Consider the following 21,747-nt stretch of genomic DNA (forward strand, 5'->3'; position numbering starts at 1 on the left):
ACCAGTCTTTTCTCTACTTTCATCTAGGGTTTTCTACCATTTGTATGACAGATAGAAATTTTCTGTTAGAAGGGAAAAAAAATTTAAGATTTTATTTATTTGTTTTTAGAGAGAGGGAGAGAAACATCAATGAGTGGTTGCCTTTCACGCACCCCTACCGGAGACCTGGCCTGCAACCCAGGCCTGTGTCCTGATTGGGAATCGAACTGGTGACCCTTTGGTTCGCAGGCCAGCACTCAATCCATTGAACCACACCAGCCAGGGCAAAAATTTTTAAATTAAAACTTTGAAATAGTTGGAGAAGTTATTAAACTGTTAGATTAAAATTGATTTTATTGTATGATCATAACACCAATATTTTTATTTTGTTAATTAGCTACCTGCGAAATGTGTGGGATGGTTGGTGTGCGAGATGCTTTTTACTCTAAAACAAAGCGTTTCTGCAGCGTTTCATGTTCAAGAAGTTATTCGTCAAATTCCAAGAAGGCAAGCATTTTGGCCAGACTTCAGGTAACGGTACAGAAACCTTATTCTTTATATCTATTATTTCTGTGGCTTTCACCGTTTACTTGTCATTTGATTGTGATTCACTGCACTCCCCCTCTGTCCCATTGGTCAATTATCATTTTATACCCCACATTTTTAGGATGTAGGTGAGCTCCAGTGTGTGTTCAGTCTATAAAATTGACAGCTATTATAAGTAGACAAGGCATAGTATCCAGAATAAACTGAGTTGTGTAAGTGGATTAAAAATACCCTTTTCCTAAATAATCATAAATACATTCCCCTTTTCAGTAATTGAAGCCGTTTGTCCCCCCCCCTCGTTTTCTTTTAAGTTACATCAAGGTAGATCTTTCAGTGTTTGTAAGGATATGATTTACCCTTTGGTTTATTTTCCCATCATCTTTGCTTTGTACTTTTGATAACAACCCATTTGATACCTTGACCAAATGTATTTGGTTAATCCAACTAACCTTTTTGAAAATGTTCATAATATAGGAGGAAAGTCATCTTTCTCTAGATGTACATCAGGACGTACAAAATGACTGGAGAATTGATCATGTATCTAAGTTGTTTCTGTTGTAGCATGTAAACAACTTTGTAAAGGCATTACATACCTGATTCTTGTAATTAGTTTACTTTGATGATCACATTTTTTCTTATTCTCCTTTAACTTATTGTGATCATTACATAGCACTGAAAGGGTTAAGTCCTCCAAATTAAGGAAATACATCACTTAGATGTATTTCTATATTTCAGAAAGACAGTGCCTAAAGATCCTGAGCATTGGTCTGTGCCCAAATGGATGGCAGTTTGTCACACTGAATTTGGCCCATGATCATTTTGTCATTGATCTTTTGCGTTAGCACTAAAGGTATAAACCTCAGTCACTTGCTCTTTAAACGTTCGATTATCTTTTCTTACCACATAAAATAGCAATGCTTGGCAACCTGCATGAGTGAATAACCACTGGTTTTATCTAGTAAAAGAAAGAATCAAGTATTCATCACAGCCTATATTTTAACATCTTATGGGATGTAATTTTTTATTAACATATTAATTGCATATTGCTATTTTTGTCTATGCCAGCCCTGCTATCCATATTAGATATCTACATTGTGGCAGAACTCCAGAAAACACTTCTCTTGTTAAAATTCCTTGTATGTTCCCTCTGCTTTAATAATTTTCTAAACCCTCGGTGTTTATTTAAGCAGAATAAGTAGTAGTGTGCAATCAAGTTAGTTTTTGGTGTTGGTGGGGGTGGTGAAAAGAATCCTATTTACTTAACTCTTCTTGTTTTAGGGTAAGCCTCCAACAAAGAAAGCTAAAGTTCTTCAGAAACAACCTTTAGTTGCTAAACTAGCCGCATATGCTCAGTATCAAGCTACCTTGCAAAATCAAGCAAAGACTAAAGCAGGTAATATGACTTGAATGTTAATAGATGTGAAATATTTGATACTGATTCATCTGGTTTTAATCACTGACATTTTGATGTTCAATTCTGGTTAGCTAAGCTAGGTCTGTTCCCTGTTAGCACATGACACTGGGCTCCCTGACATTTTGGTTTCAGTCAATTAGTCTAGAAGAGGATGTTTGCATTCACAAGGTTCAGTGTTTGTGACAGTCTCCTTGATATTAGTGCTTTTTTATCTGGTTTAGTATTTATTTTTTTTTAAAGATTTTATTTATTTATTTTTAGGGAGGGGAGGGAGGGAGAGAGAGAGAGAGAGAGAAACATCAATGTGCGGTTGCTGGGGGTTATGGCCTGCAACCCAGGAATGTACCCTGGCTGGGAATCGAACCTGGGACACCTTGGTTCCCAGCCCGAGCTCAGTCCACTGAGCTACGCCAGCCAGGGCTAGTATTTATTTTTTAAGTACTGATTCTCTCTTTGCTTTGGAGGGTAGGGAGCATCGTGGGGATAGTTGGCAAAGAAATAAGACATTTAGCAGGCTTCCAAGGGAGTGGCGAGAAGAGTGTTGTAAGAGGAAAGGACCCTTTCTATTAGGAGATTCTTAACAGAAGCACAAAGACAGGGAAGTAAGTAGGGAGTGAAGTAATGAAAACCCCTAGTATTAGGTGGTAGATATGAGATAGACTTCTCCCTAAGGCTCACCGCAAGAGCTGCATGGGAGTAAAAACAAAAGCAGCATATCCACATTTGTTATCATGAACACGTCTGTTCTCAGCTTCTCATAGCTGGAGAGCTCTTCGCTTTTGAGGAACTGTGTTGTATGTAAAAGACTTAAACTGCTGGCTGTTTGCAGATACGATTTATGCCAAAGTTCACATTCATTTGGAGAAGTTCTTTAACCTTTTTTTTTTTTTAAGATTTTATTTATTTATTTTTAGAGAGGGAAAGGAGGGGAGATAGAGAGAGAGAAACATCAATGTGTGGTTGCTGGGGGTCATGGCCTGCAACCCAGGCATGTACCCTGACTGGGAATTGAACCTGTGACACTTTGGTTCTCAGCCCATGCTCAATCCACTGAGCTACGTCAGCTGGGCTTGTTCTTTAACCTTTTACAGAAAAAAAAAAACTTCAAACGTGATAAATTAATTTTACACAATTTTACATTTTAAGAATTGAGAATTGTAATATATCTAAATTTATTTTATTTCAACAGTAGTCTCCATGGAAGGTTTCAGCTGGGGCAACTACATCAATAGCAATAGCTTTATAGCAGCTCCAGTTACCTGCTTTAAACATGTGAGTATGGAATTTCTCACCTCATACTGAAATGCTTATTCATGGCTTAAATCTGAAGGTGCAATAACACCTAAGCATCTTCTTACATCTTTATTTTATACCTTATAATGGAAATATTTTTTCTATTATATTTATCAATAGCTGAAAAATAAATTCTATACATTTTTAAGTAAAGGCTTTCTATAAAGACATTGCAGTCCAAAATTATTTTAAACAGGGACAATACTATTCAAATTTTCAGTGAAGTTGCTGGTTTTGTAATCAAAAATAGTTGTACATTGGCAATGTCATATAGTTCAGCCTAATAGAAACCATGTATCATGTATGGAACCTAAATCTTTGTGATTTGACCTGATGATTCAGGAAGGAAAGGATCTTTGTTCCACGTTTATTTTGTTAGTAATATAGTATTGTGGGCTGATATGTATGATAAATATGCAAAAACCGTTTGTAAGGTTTTCTGTTTTTTAGCAATTAGATTGTTACAGAGCCTTGGAAAGAATTCAGAATCATGTTTAAAATATATCTGATGCATTCTTTCCTTCTGATTCTATTCCTTTTTGACTTATCTCTGATGAATAATATGCAATGCTTTTTTTAACCTGACTATAATTTATATTTAAATGTTTTATCTGCTACTGACAATGTATAAGAAGAAAAGTGAACTTAGAAAATTAATGAGGTTTTGTGTATACTTAATGCTAACTTAGTGCTCTACTTTTAAATAACAGCATGTAAACACAACTGAATGGAAATCCAAATGAATCTTCATTCATTTATGGCCAGTACAGGATCTTGATCAAATCCAAGCATATAAATTTAGTGGTAGAAATATAAATTAAAATTTGTTCATTCATCTGCTAGTTTTCTTTCTTGAAAGTACAAGTGTTGAGCTCTTAGCCCTTGTGGTATGCAGACTGAACCAACTTACATGAAATCTTACATTCTTCATCTCAGTGTGAAGTAGGTGACTTATTTTACTATAATGTTGATAAATGGTGTCACATTTGTGAAATATATTAAATATATGGCGACAGCAGTTTTAAAAAGAACTACTAAACAAGTCTTTAACTTTCCTCTCTTAGGATAGTTTTTTCTGGTACTAAGAAACTCAAAATTAGATTAAATTCTCAGATATAATAACTCTTTCATCCTAGATACCTGGAACATCTGTCTACTGTCTCCTGAATAGCCTTTATGTCTTTACTGCCTTTATTTTAATGTTTTTTATGCTTTAATGTAATAAACCGTGCCGAGCTATTTTATTTAAGCAGTCAGAATACTTTTTATAATAGCATTTCAAAGTCCCAGTAGCATGTTTTACTTCATGTCCATATCTTTGAATAGTAAACTATATTAAAATTCTTTGCAAGAAAATGTCATAATAATGAAATTAACTTTGCTTTTGATTTTGCTCTTTTAAGATTATTGACGTATTCTATCATATAGAATGTAGCATCTAGCCTTAGTCATATTCCTAATAATGAATAATGTGGAGCCTCCTCTTTTGCATTCAGAAGTGAGGCATCTGTCTCCCATTGCCTTTCTGTTCCACTCATCTTTCTTTACTGCCTTGTCCTTATCAAATAGAAAAAATTTTACGTTAGTGATTTCTTAGTATATTTTAGTACAAATGCATTTGCTTTGTTGCCTTGACCAGCATCTTTCATGTGAAGCCATTTGATTTAGGACATCACACCTCATGCTGCACTTGATTTTGTTTTTTAGAGTTGACTCCTCATGGTTCTCCCCCTGAGATAGTTTTCTAGGTCTATCCAGAGAGAGTGAGTAGCTTTTGCTGTAGAAAACCCATTGTCAGAAGCAGCTGGGAACACAAGATCCTGCCTTATGTTATCTATCTTCTAGTCTTTTAAGATTTGACATGTGCCCTAACACTGGTTCATCAGTAGGGCCCACTTCCTCCAGACTCTGCGTGTGCCTTGTCTTCAGCTTGAACACAGGTTGGGAGCCTTTCCCCGATCCTACCGATTCTACATTCAAACGTAATTTAAAAAAAAAAAAAAAAAAACACCCAGTGTGTAACCTGGAAGCCGAGTTGTTCTGATTGAAAGATCAATTTATGGTGAGGGCAGTGTCAGAGCCTTAAGAGTAGAATTCCTCTTTCTATGGTCTATCTTCTGACAATAAAATTTCTGTTAAGCATATTATAGGGTTATATTCTCTTTGGTAATTGCTGTAATTATGCATAGTGGTTTATAATCACAACAATGTTCGTTTCTTTTTTTTATAATTTACTAATGGAAATCAAGCCCAGTTGTCATTAAATATATCCACTTAGAAATCTGTATGTTATGATTGCCAAATACCTGATAGGTCTTTCAGTTTCTCTAGGTGGTAGTTTTTAGACTTTTTATCTGAAGCATCAGAATTCCCCTTTTCCCTAATAAACATAGCCAGGATAAGAGGAAGCTACTCTGATTGGTCTGGAAGAGGTGGGGTGGGATGGCCAGAGCCTTGACCCTGGCCCTTGGCTCCCCCTTCTTGGCAGCCTCTGAGGTTGGAAACCACTGTGTTAAATAATAACCACTTTCAATTAATCCTAAATCATATGGTCACAAAGCTGTAAGTCATCTTAAAAAACATCTAGTTCATTTGATCCATCTCTTATTGTAAATGAAGAGACTTACTACTCTTTTTAGTAGCTAGATTGTAATTTTCAGTTTTGGGCTTTAACCTGTATTTAATAATGCAAACTTTTTTTATTTGATTGTTTTTAACATTGACTTGAATTAAGCCTGTATAAAAAAAACACTTCTGTGTTTCTCCTTTATTCACATACTAGTACCACACAATAGTCCTAACACTGGATTTAGAGGTTTTTCTTCACACATTAAGCAAGTCTTTGACACCAGCCAAGTATCCTGTAATTTAGTTCAGTTCTGACACTGTCTACCTGGAGTGAGTGAGCATCAAATCCCACAAGATAAAGGCTCAGTCCCACAAGACTGCCCCCATTTCAGACACCAGTCAAAAGTCCCAGGTTGTCACCTGTACTTCTGATAGACCAGCTATAAATTAGAGTTTCTGTGACTCCTTGAGTTTGTTAATTTGCTAAAATGGTTCACAGAACTGGGGAAACACATTTACTGATTCATTATTAAGGATATAATAAAGGGTATAAATGAAGAGATGCATAGGGCATAGTATGTGGAAAGGGACACAGAGCTTTCATGAGGTCTCCAGACGTGCCACTCTCCTAGCACCTCCGCTGGGCCACCAGCCCGGAAGCCCTCCAAACCCCATACATAGGGATTGTTATGGGGGCTTCCTCGCGTAAGCATGCTCTCCCTTCCCATCCCCTCTCACTTTCCCAGAAGGTGAGGGATGGGGCTGAAAGTTCCAAGCTGACAATTACAGCTTATTGTTCCTGGTGACCAGCTCCCCTCCTGATGCTGCCCAGAAGCCCACAGAGAGTTGCACATTGGCACCAAAACACTCTTTCACCCAAGAAATTCTGAAGGATTTAGGGGCTCTGTGTCAGGAACCAGGGCCAAAGGCCAAATATTAGAGCAAAAGATGCTTCTAATGCTCTTATTACTTAGGAAATTAGGAAGGTTTTAAGAGCTCTCTGCCAGGAACCGGGTAAGAGACCAGTATGGTTTTTGTTTTTGTTTTTTTCCTATTTCACAGCCCCAAAAAGCAGTGTCCGTTTCTGTCCTAACTGCAAAAAATTTCCAAAATACTACTATAGAACCACATGCCAGTTAGGTACAATATATAAATTAATGAAATTCACAGGTTATTTTCCTCTAGTGGGAATTTATTTTTGCACCCAAGGGAGCCTCTAGTTACTCTGTGTACATGCAGAACATTAGCTATAAAGCGCTGTTAATTTTTTTTTAAAGACTGTAGTCTTAAGTTGAAGCACTCCTATTTCCCGTTATTTGCTTTATAAAATCAAGCAAAACATTTCTTTCCTAGGTATTACAGTGCAGGGCAAAATGTGCTAATACCAAATGTACATGGATCATACAAAAGCTAAAATCGTATTCCTTCAGTTATGTATTTACAGGTTTCACATTTCTTTTGTTTGGTACCTGGATGGTATATTATACTGTCTTGCAGTATTGTCATTGCTAAAGCCAGAAATGTCAGCATCCTGCTTTTTTTGCCCTTGAAAATAGTTACAGTTTTGTATATTTTTTTAAAGTCCTTTGTACATGTATGCTGGTACATGTATGCTGTACCTTTAGTAAAGCTTAGTTTGCTGTACGTTTGCATCCCACCTCCACAAATACCACCTGGTGTTTCTTACCTGATATTTTCTAGCCCTCTCTTTGGTGCCTGACCTGTACACCAGCTATTCCGAGGGAATAAGGTTACCCATATTTCTTTGCCACCTGTGTCACAAGTATAATTTCAATTTTAAGAGCAAAAGAAAAGCCCTTTTATTTGTATATATACAGTAACAATAGTTTATGGCAAAACTTATCTACTTGTGAGGTATGTGCTTATCAGTAAAATAATCTCTTCCAAGTTTTAAAAAAAAGTCTTCCCTATCCTTGACCACATGCACGCACTTTCACATGACTCCACTGAAAGTTGAAGATAAATATGACTTCACCCATTTTAACTGTTAGAATCTTCACTAGATTGTCATCCTAAATATCAGAATTTTTTTTCTAATGGAAAGAAAACTTAAATTAGTTCTGGCATTTGGTTGCTCCATCTGAGTTAGCTATTGTGTTACCACAAAAGATTCTCTGTAAGAAAGCAGTGAACTGTGATATAGCAAAACTCACCAGTGTTAAAGAAAACCTAAATAATCTAGATTACTTTCTTTTCCTTTTATAGTTACAGATTTTATTTATTTTTAGAGAGGGGAAGGGAGGGGGGAAGAGAGGGAGAGAAACCTCAATATGTGTTGCCTCTCGCATGCCACCTACTAAGGACCTGGTTCACAACCCAGGCACGTGCCGTGATTGGGAATCGAAGTGGTGACCTTTTGGTTCACAAGACAGTGCTCAGTCCACTGAGCCACACCAGCCAGGGCTAGATTACTTTCTTAATTTTGGTGTGGTTTCTAAAGTGTTTGTTCTATTGCAGTCTCCCAGTTCTTAAACAATATTGGTTTAATATGTGTTTTTTTTTTTAATTATGTGCTGTTTTATGCCTTTAAAACCTAGTGACCACTATTTTCTGTCTCTTTTTATGTTGTGCACATGGCATTGTCTCATTTGTAATCTTACTTCCGCCCCAAGCATCCCATATTTTTTATAGTGTCCTTGCATTCCCCATCTCCCTGTTCCTGCCACCCCAAAAAGTACATTCTAGTATTGAAAGGTGAATGGGCTTTCTGGAGAAAAAGGGAACAGTTGTTTTTTTCCTGTTAATTCTAGCAAGTAGTATTTAGGAGTAGTTTTTAGTTTGTTTCCGGTAATTTTTTTCTCCATCATTTTAGCCAAATATTTCATCTTTCTCTCTTTTTTTTAAGATTTTATTTATTTACTTTTAGAGAGAGGGGAAGGGAGGGAGAGAGAGAGAAACATCAATGTGTGGTTGCCTTTTGTGCATCCCCCACTGGGGACCTGGCCCACAACCCAGGCATGTGCCCTGATGGGAATCGAACCTGCACCCCTTTGGTTCGCCATTCAGCGCTCAGTCCCGGAAGCCATACCAGCCAGGGTTCATCTTTTTCTACTTGATGCACTTTAGTAATCATATGCCTGTTAATCTTAAAATATTTCAGTGGTGGCTTTTTCTGCATTTGCCATATTATCATTGGGATTGAGTCCTTTTGGTTACCTAGTACAACTTTCAGGGCTAACCCTCTACCCACTTAAACTCTGTTAATATTGACGATTGTGTGTGGTTATCAAGAGTTATCGGTTGGCAGCTCTGTGGAAGGAAACCTGTATTTCTGCCATGAAGCCTCGTGTGTGCAGTGTATCAGCTCTCTTAGGTTCTAAGTACTAGCCATCTGGGCTATTGGACTATCTGGGAATGTTCTTGAAGTGCAGAAAATGAGACTTCCCACCGAATTATTTTCTTTCAGACAGTCAGGTGGAGGTTTTACATTTGTGCTGGGGAGCCCTCAGCATTTGGATTTGGCCATGTCCTGCAGGACCTGATGATAGCTTACCTTGCAGGGAAGGAGAGTCGCTCCCAGATAGCCCTCACGAGTGGCCCTGGAGCAGGAAGTGGTGAAGCAGATCTTCCTGGTTTGGGAGGAGCCTGAGGTGGACCTCTCGTCCTGAGTCTGGAAGGTAAATTTGTTGTTACCTGTAAATTATGGTTCTGCTAGTTCATGCTATGCCAATCCAGACTTTCAGAGGTATCCCTCCTGCCAGCAAGAGAAGACAGATGACTTGGATGAAGATGGCTGTCAAGCCCTGGGTCATTTAGTCTTCCACACTTAAGAATATTCATTTAAACAAAAGGGCAGATACATCTATGTAATTACCTTGCTATTTCAACACATCGAGCACATACCGTGCAATGACTGTGGTGCTCTTTTATGTTGTTGTTTTCGTTTCCTCTTTTTTCTTTCTCAGAGTAAACCATATGGATTGGTTTAAGAGGGCCTAGCAGAACCACAAACTTACAGGCAAGAACAAATGTCACTTTCTGCTACTTTCTCCTATACCAATCCAGACTGTAAGGGCCAAAACCGTAATATCCCCCACTAAAGTCAACATGAACTTTATTTTTTCAGTGATCGTATTGACACTTTGTTTTCTTTAATAAAATGTAACTAAAAGTTATTTTCTCCAAACAATTATTAAGGCTTTTTAAAAAAACTCAGCATGACATGGTCATACATAATTCAAAAGGGAATCTTGTATGCCAAATTCACTTAGCAGTGTCCCAGCATAAACCCCAACTGGTCAGCAATTCCATGCCTCTTTCTTCTCAATGAAAAATAAACGCATTCGGTAAGATTTGGCAGCCAAATAAAGAAGGATGAAAACACTACCTTAATCCAATACATATATTTAACTACATCTGTCTGCTCTGATTGGTTCTTCCTCACAGAATTGAATGCATGTTCTTGGTGTTAATTTATTTTAGCTTAATCTGTGTTACCTATCTTCCTTCCAGCCTCCTTTTCTAATCATATCTGCTGGCAATAGGGATGGCCCTAGTCTAGAGTGATATAGGGGGAGATAGCAGAACCTGAAGAGTCCAATATTTCAATTTTAAAAAAAAGCAGAAAGAGGTAGTCATGGTGGATGTATTATTTTTTTTTGTACAGCTCAAGGAGGTAGTGATGTGTCCTCTTCCAGGATCAGAAATTGTTGAGATAGGGCACCGTCCGCAAGTTACTGAGGCAGATTCACTGTTGCTCCTTCAAGCAATAGCTACAAATTGATTCCGTGTTTGGTTCCAGACTTACCCTAGTTCAGTATTTGACATTTTCTTCCTCTCCTTCAGAAATTCTATGTAAACTATTGAGAGGATAGGGGTTTTGAATACTGTGTTAGGCTAACCTTCCTGTTGGGTTAGTAGTTTGCCAAAGTGCGGGAGTCCGTGCATGAAAAACATCGCAGAATGTTCAGAGTGGCTGGTTTGTGTAACTCCTAGATGTCTTTGTTTACTCGTCTTCAAGCTTGAAAGCTATTTTGTCTTTTCCTGACTTGTTCGCATTATCAGGTCTTTTACAACCTCACCGAATCCTTTTCTCTGTGGTCAAGGTGGTAACTTACACTTAATGAGGCACTGGAGCTAAGGGCCACAGAGACAGTTCAGTATTATCAGCATTTATATTCCTGAATTTGCTTATTTGATTTAATCAGCCATTGCACACATGCCAAATACTTGTAAATGGCCTCAAGGTTTTGTTTGTTTTTTAATCCTCCCCCAAGGACATGCCCTTTGATTTTAAAGAGAGAGGGGGAAGGAGAGAAACATCCATGGTGGGGAGAGAACCATCTGTGGTAGGTCAACTGGTTGCCCCTCGTATGCACCCCAGCCGGGACCGAGCCTGCCACCCAGGCATGTGACCTGACTGGGAATCAAACCCACGACCTTTCAGTTTACAGGAGGACGCTCCAGCCAACTGAGCCACACCAGTCAGGGCAATGGCCTCACGCTTTAAGGATTAAAATGGAATGGAAATTGTAATTTGGAAATGTATGTGAACTTTTTGAAAATCCCTTCATGATAGCCATTTGATTGGTTTTCTGGATCCCCATCTTAACCATTTGGTATAAAGGCTAGTGATTTCCAGCTCTAACATTGGAAGTTTTTTCTTTGTTTATAGTAACTCCTGCATGAAAAATTTAGAAACAGCATTATTTAGCTATGGTATGTGTAAACTCCAACTTTTAAATAACTTTACTCAGTACTTTTGCCACGTGTCTGTTTGAACAGGCTATATTTCTGTTCTATGAATTTTAACTAAGTTGAAATATAAAGAACTAAGTTTTGTTTCCCCTTTGTTATTAGAAACCACATTGCTGATGGGATTATTTTTCTTTGGGCTCTTTGGCAAGATCTTTTAAAATTAGGGATTAAAGTGCAGTCATTCATTCAGTACATGTTAAAAATAATGAGTTTCTTAAGTCAATTTTGTCCTGTGAAATCTACCAAGTTTTGATTCAGCTTTTACAAAAATTACTGCTCAAGTCTTGTATTAGGACAGTATTGAGTTTGGAAGTCAACATGGATCTATTCTAATGTATGTGAATCCTCTTCCTCTTGAGCTTGACGCTGTCACTGGCTTTCTCCAAATAGAATTCTGTGAAAAAAGAAATAATTACATTTCTAAAGAAAAGTGAATAATTTGAATGGCATTTTTAGTTCAGTATTTTATTATTGGTAGCAATGCTTAATTTTGGATGGACTGTTTTAGGCTTTATGTTAATAAAATGATAATTTAATAATTTTTATATGACAGGCACCTATGGGGACCTGCTGGGGTGATATCTCAGAGAATGTGAGAGTAGAAGTTCCCAATACAGACTGCAGCCTGCCTACCAAAGTCTTCTGGATTGCTGGGATTGTAAAACTAGCAGGTGAAGAGCACGCTTCATATATTAGAAAACGCCAAATGTGTTTGTAACTTATAAGGAAGCATATTTGTGAATTTTGCAAATGTTGCCAAATAAATTAATATGGTGATAGGGCAGGGATTGGCAAACTTTTTCTGTAAAAAGCAAAACAGTCAATGTTTTCAGCTTCTTGGACAATACAGTCTGTCATAACTACTCAACTCGGCCATCGTAGCATGAAAACAGCCGTAGTGGTGCATAAATGAATAGGCATGGCTGTGATTTAGTAAAACTTATAAGCACTGAAATTTGAATTTTATATAAATGTCATGTATCATGAAGTATTATTCTTCCTTTGTTTTCTAGGTTTGTTTGTTTGTTTTCCATTAAAATGTAAACACCATTCTTAGATGGCAGAATATAAAAAACATCAGGCCAGATCTATGGGCCAATGATAGTTTGCCAACCCCTGGAATAGGGAAATACTTGGAAAAGTAACACACAGTTGAGGTACTGAAAAAAGTGATAAGATTTATAATGCCAAAAATAAACTAGGGTCGATAATTTTGTGTGTCTTGGATTCTTCCTTTTTTCTCATCCTCACTCCCTTTATATACGTTAGCCCTTCTTAATTGCTCATGAAATAAATGCATTAGGTATTTATGACATTAGACACTGTAAGCAAGTGATGTACAGAAGTGTAAGATTTGTTTTTTTCAGCAGCCTTACATCTGCCAGTGTTGGATATGATTATGCCCAGTGAGTGGTGGTAGAGTAGGGCACTGGAGTACTTTGGAGGAGGGACAGTCACTCAACTAAGAAAAGTTGTCCTTAGATGACTGGAAGAGGTGTCTTATTCAACCTACTCTTTTTAGCCCTGTCCAGAAATTCTCCCCCAAACACCCTGCATACTGGTCACTGTGTTCTGATAAATTTAATTTACCTAAAAATGATCCTAATTCCATTTTTCTACTCAAATGTCTTTTTTTTTTAATTATTGATTTTTAGAGAGAAACAAATTTATTTTTCCACTTATTCATGCATTCATTGGTTGGTTCTTCTGTGTGCCCTGAACGGGGTTTGAGCCCAGAGCCTTGGCGTACCCAGATGGTGCTCTGACCGAGCTACCTGGCCAGGGTCCGCTCAGATGTCTTTAATGTTTTCTTTGTCGTTAAAGGACAGATGTGGTCAGCATTTACAGCTAGTTGAGTTGCACCATATGCCAGTGCCCAGATTTTTGTTGCTCCCCAACATAAGTGATCTTTTCTGATGGGATCAGTCTTCCTCCTCCCTCATATAACCTATTCTCTGTCACCTCTGTGCCTCTGCTTACTCCCATAGCAATGTGCCATGCTTTTCTTTTTTTAATTTAATACAAATAATTATATTTTATTGATTATGCTAATACAGTTGTCCTGATTTTTCCGTCTTTAGTCCCCCTCCACCCAGCACCCCCACTCCTTCGGGCAATCCCCCCACCATTGTTCATGTCCACGGGTCATGTGTGTGTAAGTTCTTGGCTGCTCCCTTTCTTACACTGTACTTTACATCCCCATGGCTACTCTGTGACTACCTATTTGTACTGCTCAATCCCCTCACCTCTTCACCCTTTCCCCCATACCTCCCTCCCATCTGGCAGCCATCAAAATGTTCTCTGTATCCATGATTCTGTCTCTGTTGTTCTTGTTTGCTTAGCTTGTTTTTTAGATTCAGTTGGCGATAGATAAGTATTTATTGCCATTTTATTGTTCATAGTTTTGATCTTTTTTTAAAAGATTTTATTTATATTTAGAAAGGGGGAAAGGGAGGGAGAAAGAGAGGGAGAGAAACATAAATGTGTGAGAAAAACAATGGGTGGCCTCTCTCACACCCCCAACTGGGGACCCGGCCCACAACCTAGGCATGTGCTCTGCCAGGAATCGAACCAGCGACCTTTGGTTCATAGGTCGGCACTCAGTCCACTGACCCAAACCAGCCAGGGCTGATCTTCTTTTTCTTAAATAAGCTCCTTTAACATTTCATACAATGATGATTTGGTGATAATGAACACCTTATGTTTTTGTTTGTTTGTGTTGGGGGGTTTTTTGTTTGTTTTGGGGTTTTTTGTTTGTTTTTTTTTTAATCTGGGAAGCTCTTTATCTGTCTTGTGATTCTAAATGATAGCTTTGCTGAGTAGAGCATTCTTGGTGTAGGTCCCTGCTTTTCATGACTTTGAATGTTTTGTGCCAGTTCCTCCTAGCCTGCAAAGTTTCTTTTGAGAAATCAGCTGACAGTCTTATGGGAGCTCCCCTGTAGGTAACTAACTGCTTTTTTTTTTCTTGCTGCTCTTAAGATGCTCTCTTTATCTTTAACCTTTGGCGTTTTAATTTTGATGTGTATTGGAGTGGGCCTCTTCACATCCTTCTTATTTGAGACTCTTTGCTTCCTGGACTTGAAGCTGTGTGTCTGTTTCCTTCACCAAATTAGGCAAGTTTCTTTCATTATTCTTCAAATAGATTTCCAGTTCTTTTCTCTTTCTGTTCTCTTGGCATCCCTATGATGTGAGTGTTGGAATGCTTGAAGTTGTCCCAGAGGCTACTTATGCTGTCCTCAGTTTTTTGGATTCTTTTTTCTTGTTGTTGTTCTGATTGGTTGTTTTCTGCTTCCTTAGGTTCCAAATCATTGATCTGATTCTTGGCTTCATCCACTCTACTATTATTTCCCTATAAAATGTTCTTTATTTCAATTAGTGTATCGTTCATTTCTGACTGGATCTTTTTTATGCTGTTCAAGTCCTCGCTAAGTTCCTTGAGCATCCTTATAAACAGTGTTTTGAACTCTGCATCTGATAGATTGCTTATCTCCATTTCATTTAGCTCTTTTTTGGACTTTTGCTCTGTTCTTTCAATTGGGCCATATTTCTTTGTCTCCTCATTTTGGCAGCCTCCCTATGTTTATTTCTATGTATTAGCTGCTTTGACTCCGTGTCTTGGTAGTCTGGCCTAATGTAGTGGGTGCCCTGCAGGGTCTAGTGGCACAGCCTCCCCTATCACCCAAGCTGGGCTCGAGGTGCACCCTTTGTGTAGGCTGAGTACACCCTCCCCTTGTAGTTGAGCTTTGGTTGCTCTTGGCAGATTAATGAGAGGGATGTACCCAGGCCAGTCAGCTGCAAGGACTGGCTGTGACCACTGACCACCAACCTCTGCCCTCTGTGGAGGATCAGTTGTGCAGTAGCAGGGTGGTGGTGCTTGGATGTGGTCTGTAGCTGTCCACTGTGTGTGCTGGCCCTGCGGTTTCCCAGGTGGGGCAGGCCAAGATCAGCCCCCACCTGTGTTTTGCCTGGGGCCACCCTGCCTAGTTGCAAAGTAATCTGAGATGGCTGGTGCTTATACCAAGTTTGGAGAGTCCTAGGTAAAGCCAGGCTATGAACCTAGGCTGGTTGCTGCTAGTGCGGAGCTGGGGGCTCACTGAGGCCACCATTCGCTTGTTTGAGAGGATTTAGGCCCTTGTGAAGCATGAGCCAAGACCAGCCATTCGTATGGAAAAGTAGCTCAAGAGGGTCCATAAGTTGGGTGGGGCTATGTCTCTGGGGATCGCCAAGGTGGGTCAAGTGTTAGCCAGGTTGATAGGGTCTCAGCTATGACACTAGCTTGCAGGCTCTTTCAGGGGAGGCTTTAGAAAGGGGACAGTGGCCTCTGCTTACCTTGATGCCCGACACTTCAGTTCCTCCCTTTATGCCCTTTGTACCTTTCAAGCTGCTGCCCCAGTGCTGGAGCTCAGAGGGAGTGAGTCTGAGTAGGTGAGTCTGTGTGTAGGCTGTACAAGAGGAGCTTCTTGGGACTCATGGACTGAGTCCCCACTGGGTTTTGCAGCCATAAGTTGTGGGGACTTATCTTCCTGGCACTGGAACCCTGGGCTTGGTGGCCTAGTGTGGGGCTGGGACTACTTGCTCCCGAGATATCCCCCCCAGAAGTTTTAGCCACCACTCGTGAGGGACCACCCTTTTCTGCCCATGCACCCCTCCTACTGTTCTGGGTGGATATGGTTTCTTTAATTCTGTAGTTGCCAGACTTCCATTCAACTTAATTTCTGATGGTTATTATATATTTCAGTTAAAATTTTGATGTGGTTGTGCAAAGAGGTGAGCCATATCTGCCTATGCCACCATCCTGACTGGAAAGTCTATTTCATGCTTTGTACTTAACATATAACCCAATTCAATTCCCACCTTTTCCTTCAGATATTTCCCCAGCTATATAAGCATTTCTAAATGATTGTATTCTCTACACCATAATTTAAAACAGCAATATATTGTTTCTGTCCTCAGTGTTTAAGTCAGTGGCATTGAATATCTAAGAATTATTATCTGCCTTCTGATTTGCATTGGATATCTAAGAATTATTATCTGCCGTCTGATTTTACTTTTCTGTTTTATCTAATTGCCTCATATATCTTATCCTAGCCACTTTAATGATGTTTAAGAAGTGAGCCTGATGGTAATTATGAACTAGAGCTTAATATAATATGATAATTATGAACTAGAGCAGTTAACAGACTCATGAGTTTTTCTGTGAATTATTAAGGCTAAAGGTTTTTTGCTATAAATTTTTATCTTGGATATTAACTCATGAAAATGCTGACAGAACTTACCTCCTGGCCTGAAATATAAGTTATTGGTCCTCTTTTATTCCACTAAAGGCCTTAAGTTAAACCTTGATCTATTTCAACATAAGGTTTATTAAATTACAAACAGGTTATATAACCTTACTATTCTTTCTATGAAATACAGTTTCCTATTTGCTTAGTAGATACAGTTTTTAAATGATTTCACATACTATTGTTTGTATTTATTGAGTTTCTTTACCTAACATTTTTCTAGTCTTATTTCCAAATAAATAGGTTGAACATTTTAGACTTTGGAAGTAGCTAAATCCAAATTATCAGCTGGATAAAGTAATTTCTCTGAAATATACTTTAACTGGATTTCTATGACTTAAAAAGGTTTTATTAAACACACAATCATCCTTTTATTTTTAAAACTACACATTCTAGAACTTTCCCAACTGTGTTTTCATTGCAGATTTATTTTTCAGAATTTAAAAAACTATTAGTGAAATTGAAATACATTCAAAGGAGGAAGCCATGCTCTGAAAACCGCTAAACTAGCTGCATTATATAAATGGTTCTCGGTTGGAGTGTTGTCCGTGCACCGAGTGCTTATCGAAGTCCAGTCCCTGCACCAGTGGCAGCAGCATCACTAGGGACTAGTCAGAAATGCAGATCCTCAGACTCACCCGAGATACAAATCAAAACCTCCGGGGTGGGGCCTCGCCGTCTGTCTGCACACGAGTCCTGTGGGTGTTTCTGGTGTGGATGCACGCTGACATTCCCAGCCATTACCAGCGCTAGATCCTGTTCTGTTTCATTCTCTTTCTCCTTATGTGGTGATTGCTTTATTGATTTCAGGTTACAATGCCCTCTTAAGATATGAAGGATTTGAAAATGACTCTGCTCTAGACTTCTGGTGCAATGTGTGTGGTTCTGATATCCATCCAGTTGGTTGGTGTGCAGCCAGTGGAAAACCTCTTGTCCCTCCTAGAAGTAAGTAGTCTGTTTATCCTTACTGTAATTTAAATATACATAGCTTAATGCAGTTTCACTCGTAGTAACATTAAGATGATACAGAAATTAAAATTATATTTTTGGGTTTCATGTAACATATTTGCCAGCAAGACATACTTGTCTTCTATATTTTTGTTGCCCTTCTTCAGGACCTTGGTTAATATAGAATATTGCAAGGAAATTTATTTTTCCCTAACAAATACTTTATGAAGCAATTATACTCGTCGCTAAAGTGTAACTGGTTATTTCTTCTGTTCTAGCTATTCAGCATAAGTATGCTAACTGGAAAGCTTTTCTAGTGAAACGACTTACTGGTGCCAAAACACTTCCTCCCGATTTCTCACAAAAGGTAAAGACTTAGAAAGGACTGGAGTGTCAAATGAGAGCTCTGTAAAAAGGAGTAACTTCCGAGTTTTGTTAAGGAGTTGTTTTAATTTAGTGAGCCAGAGCCATATTAAATATCAATCGTTTTAATAGCACAATAGTAAAATGACTTGTAGACCTCTGTCTTGAATTCCAAAGAGTTTTCATCTGCTTTGGTTTCAAGGTTTCAGAGAGCATGCAGTACCCTTTCAAACCTTGCATGAGAGTAGAAGTGGTCGACAAGAGGCATTTGTGTCGAACACGAGTAGCGGTGGTGGAGAGTGTCATTGGAGGAAGATTAAGATTGGTGTATGAAGACAGTGAAGACAGGACAGATGACTTCTGGTGCCACATGCACAGCCCGTTAATCCATCATATCGGTTGGTCTCGAAGCATAGGCCATCGATTCAAAAGATCTGGTAAGCACCTGTCACAAGAACTCCTGTTAACAGTGTCACTGAGGCTGAAGTGCACTGCTTGATTATTTTCCTCTCCAGAATAGCGCAGGTCAGAAATAGCAGTTGAGTTATCTGGGCTGCTTGTTCTACCTTCATTAGGGAAGCTTCACACTGGAATATTTGTGTCCTAATTCCTTTATATTTCTTCCACTTGTTCCCAGTTTTTAAATAATGCACTTTTGGTCACCACTACATTTGGTTTTTCTACACTTTTCTCATCCAGCCCATTTGATCTAAAGATACCCTTTCCCGTTCCATTCAATTTTAATCAAAATAGCAGGATTACATGTGGTTAGACTTAATACTGAACACATTAAAACATGTTTCTAAAGTTGTAATTCCCTAATTAAGGAAATAGCCAGCATTCTAATTGGCTGACTGTATTTAATGGCACATGTATCCTGACAAGAGAAATTATTAAAGGTTATTCATTGTAAATGTAGAAGGCATGTATTTTTGCCATGTTTTAGAGTATACATACCTTGTGAGTTTGAAACCTTCAAAGAAACGTGGTTTTTGATCTTCTCACAAATGCTGACAGATTAGTATGTAACTTTTCCTTGTAGATATTACAAAGAAACAGGATGGACATTTTGATACACCACCACATTTATTTGCTAAGGTAAGAAGTTTTTATAAGAACCCTCATTTGTAAATTATGTTTGAAAGAGGGTTGTGGGTTTTTCCTAAATTATGGAAATCACAATTACATATGTTCACTGAAAAGGATTGAGACCTTGTAATTCATAGGTGTCACAACTATTGATTATAATTACCCTTAAATTCTGTCGGTTTACCTGAATTCTCTCTGTTCCCTAATGGAAGTTTGAGTTACAATATTAGGTAGGTAGGAGAAGGCATTTGGTATTTCCATGTGGTAAACCTTTTCTAATTGGTAACATTGTAATTATTAAAATTATAACAGTTGTAACAGTAGATGTGCTTTCATGTAATTTTTTAGGTAAAAGAAGTAGACCAGAGTGGGGAATGGTTCAAGGAAGGAATGAAATTGGAAGCTATAGACCCATTAAATCTTTCCACAATATGCGTCGCAACCATTAGAAAGGTAAGAGAATGGGCGCTAAACTACAGAAACGCAGTTATAGGAACTGTGTTTAAGGTAATAGGAGAAGGAAGCCCTAACGCAATTCATTTTGACATGAAATATGTGTGTCTGGATCTTCACTGGGAAGTCAGTTGCTAGTAATTTCAAAATGAATTTGAATTCTCTTATCAGAGGTTCTCTTTTTGTATAGCTCATTGTCAAGATTGTGATCTTGAGTCTCCCACCTTTTTTTGTTGAAGTGTATCCTAAGTAGAGGAAGAATATTTAATTAAATTACTTCCTGGTCAGAGCTAGTCCAACACAGAATTCTAACAAGGCCAATACTATCTTCAGTTTCCTGTATTAACTTTTTGTGCCTTTTCCTTCCTTTTGGTAGTGCTTTTCTTTTCTTTTTCTTTTCTTAATTAGTCCTCTTTTTTTCTTTATTTTCAGTTTTTCCTCTTTTCTGACACTCCTTTAGGAAAAGATCTAGAAGAGTGGTTCTCACTTTTCAGTTAGGCATCAGAATCCGCTGGGAAACTTATAAAAATAGGTAATCAGGCCTCTTGTTCCCCTGTCTGATTTAATCAGTGTGGTTTGAGGCCCCAGAATTGGCGTATTGGTTTCTTTTCAAATCCCCAGGTAATCCATAAGCACAGCCACACCTAAGAACCACTGATCATGAGTATACTTACATAAAGGTATAACTTAAATTGTGATGTGCATTTCGACCCAGTTTAAAACCTAAAGCTAAAAGAATTAAAAACAGTGATGATGGCTGCTGTGTCTCAAGCACCTGTTCAAAGCCACACAGCTAGAAAAGACTGGCTCCAAACCCTGTTCTTCCTCGTTTTCTGACTAGTGATCAGAGTCACCTGCTATAATTTAAAACACATGTTTCCATGACCTGCTCCAGACCTGCTCAATCAGAATCACGAGAAATATTACCCAGAAATCTGTATTTGTTTTTAAAAGGAAGAAAGCACGGAGTTCTCTAGGTGACTGTGACTCTCCGGGTTTGGGACCCAGTGCCATTATCCCATGCGCTTGTCCAAAGAAGTGTCCAGTTAGTACAATGTCAGGCTACCCTCAGGAAATAGTGAGCTAATGCCGTCTGTGCTAGGAGATGCTAAAAAGCTTACCGTCTTACGGAACAAAGTAAGATGACAAAAATAAGTTTAATACAAGACTGACTGTGGCTTCAGAAAGGTACAAAATACTGTCGGGATTCAGACAGAAGAGAGAGGACGTTGGCTCAGAGGAATCAGGGAAAGCTTTGTAGAAGGGAGGACATTTGAAAACTTAATCTTGAAGGATGGTAAAAGTGGGCCCAGCAGAGATACAGGAGGAAGCTGCCATAGGAAGAGAATGCGCACAAAAGCATCCAGGAAGGAAAGTACAGACCGTGTTTAGGAAATGACCAGTGGTTCACACACAGTGCACGTCAGACAAGTTGCACTGAGTATTCTGGGCAAGGCTTTTTCTTTATAGGAAACAGAAACCAGCCCTGGCTGGTGTGGCTCAGTGGCTTTGGGCCTGTGAACCAAAGGGTCACCGGTTCAATTCCCAGACAGGGCACATGCCTGGGTTGCAGGCCAGGTCTGCAGTAGGGGGGCTCAAGAGGCAACCACATACTAATGTTTCCCTCTCTTTCTCCCTCCCTTCCCCTCTTTAGAAATAAATTTTAAAAAATCTTTAAAAAGCTCCAGCTGGTATAGTTCAATGGATTGAGTGTGGGCTGCAAACCAAAGGGTCACCAGTACAATTCCCAGTCAGGGCAGATGCCTGTGGTATGGGCCAGGTCTGCAGTGGGGGGCCACATGAGAGGCAAACCACACGTTGATATTTCTTTCCCTCTCTTTCTTTTTCCCTCCCCCTCTAAAAATAAATAAAGGATTAAAAAAAAAGAAATAGAAACCCATCCAAGTTAGCTCTAGGAACATTACTCCAAGGACACAATGGGCAATCTCCCAGACATGGAAGCAAAGGAATGAGAACTGGAAAGGCATGGGCCTGTGTGTCCCCCTCTGTTCTATTCTGAGTCTGTGCCACTTTCCTTTGATGGACGTTGTGCCCACACAGTCAGCACATGTTGCCGCAGTCCTGCTCTGTGTC

General features: G+C 38.9%; 1 protein-coding gene across 17 annotated transcripts in view; it reads left to right on the forward strand.

Moving 5' to 3' along the window:
- Positions 1–21,747, forward strand: part of MBTD1 (mbt domain containing 1) — a 68,750-nt gene that overhangs the window by 31,247 nt on the left and 15,756 nt on the right. For 10 of the 17 annotated variants that reach the window (XR_004904899.1, XM_036033722.1, XM_036033721.1 and 7 more), the window contains 9 exons: positions 377–516; positions 1,804–1,918; positions 3,129–3,211; positions 12,072–12,189; positions 17,611–17,745; positions 18,027–18,115; positions 18,314–18,548; positions 19,154–19,209; positions 19,549–19,653. Coding sequence is in view for 16 of the 17 variants with exons in the window: in XM_036033722.1 (XP_035889615.1) it covers positions 377–516; positions 1,804–1,918; positions 3,129–3,211; positions 12,072–12,189; positions 17,611–17,745; positions 18,027–18,115; positions 18,314–18,548; positions 19,154–19,209; positions 19,549–19,653 (1,076 nt within the window). In the remaining variant the exon portion in view is untranslated. Of the gene's footprint in view, positions 1–375; positions 517–1,260; positions 1,376–1,803; positions 1,919–3,128; positions 3,212–9,321; positions 9,439–12,071; positions 12,190–17,610; positions 17,746–18,026; positions 18,116–18,313; positions 18,549–19,153; positions 19,210–19,548; positions 19,654–21,747 lie in introns of those variants that run through there. The other 7 variants (XM_028521058.2, XM_028521061.1, XM_028521057.2 and 4 more) reach the window with 3 other exon arrangements.

This window comes from Phyllostomus discolor, chromosome 8, assembly GCF_004126475.2.
Source record: "Phyllostomus discolor isolate MPI-MPIP mPhyDis1 chromosome 8, mPhyDis1.pri.v3, whole genome shotgun sequence".
NCBI lineage: Eukaryota > Metazoa > Chordata > Mammalia > Chiroptera > Phyllostomidae > Phyllostomus > Phyllostomus discolor.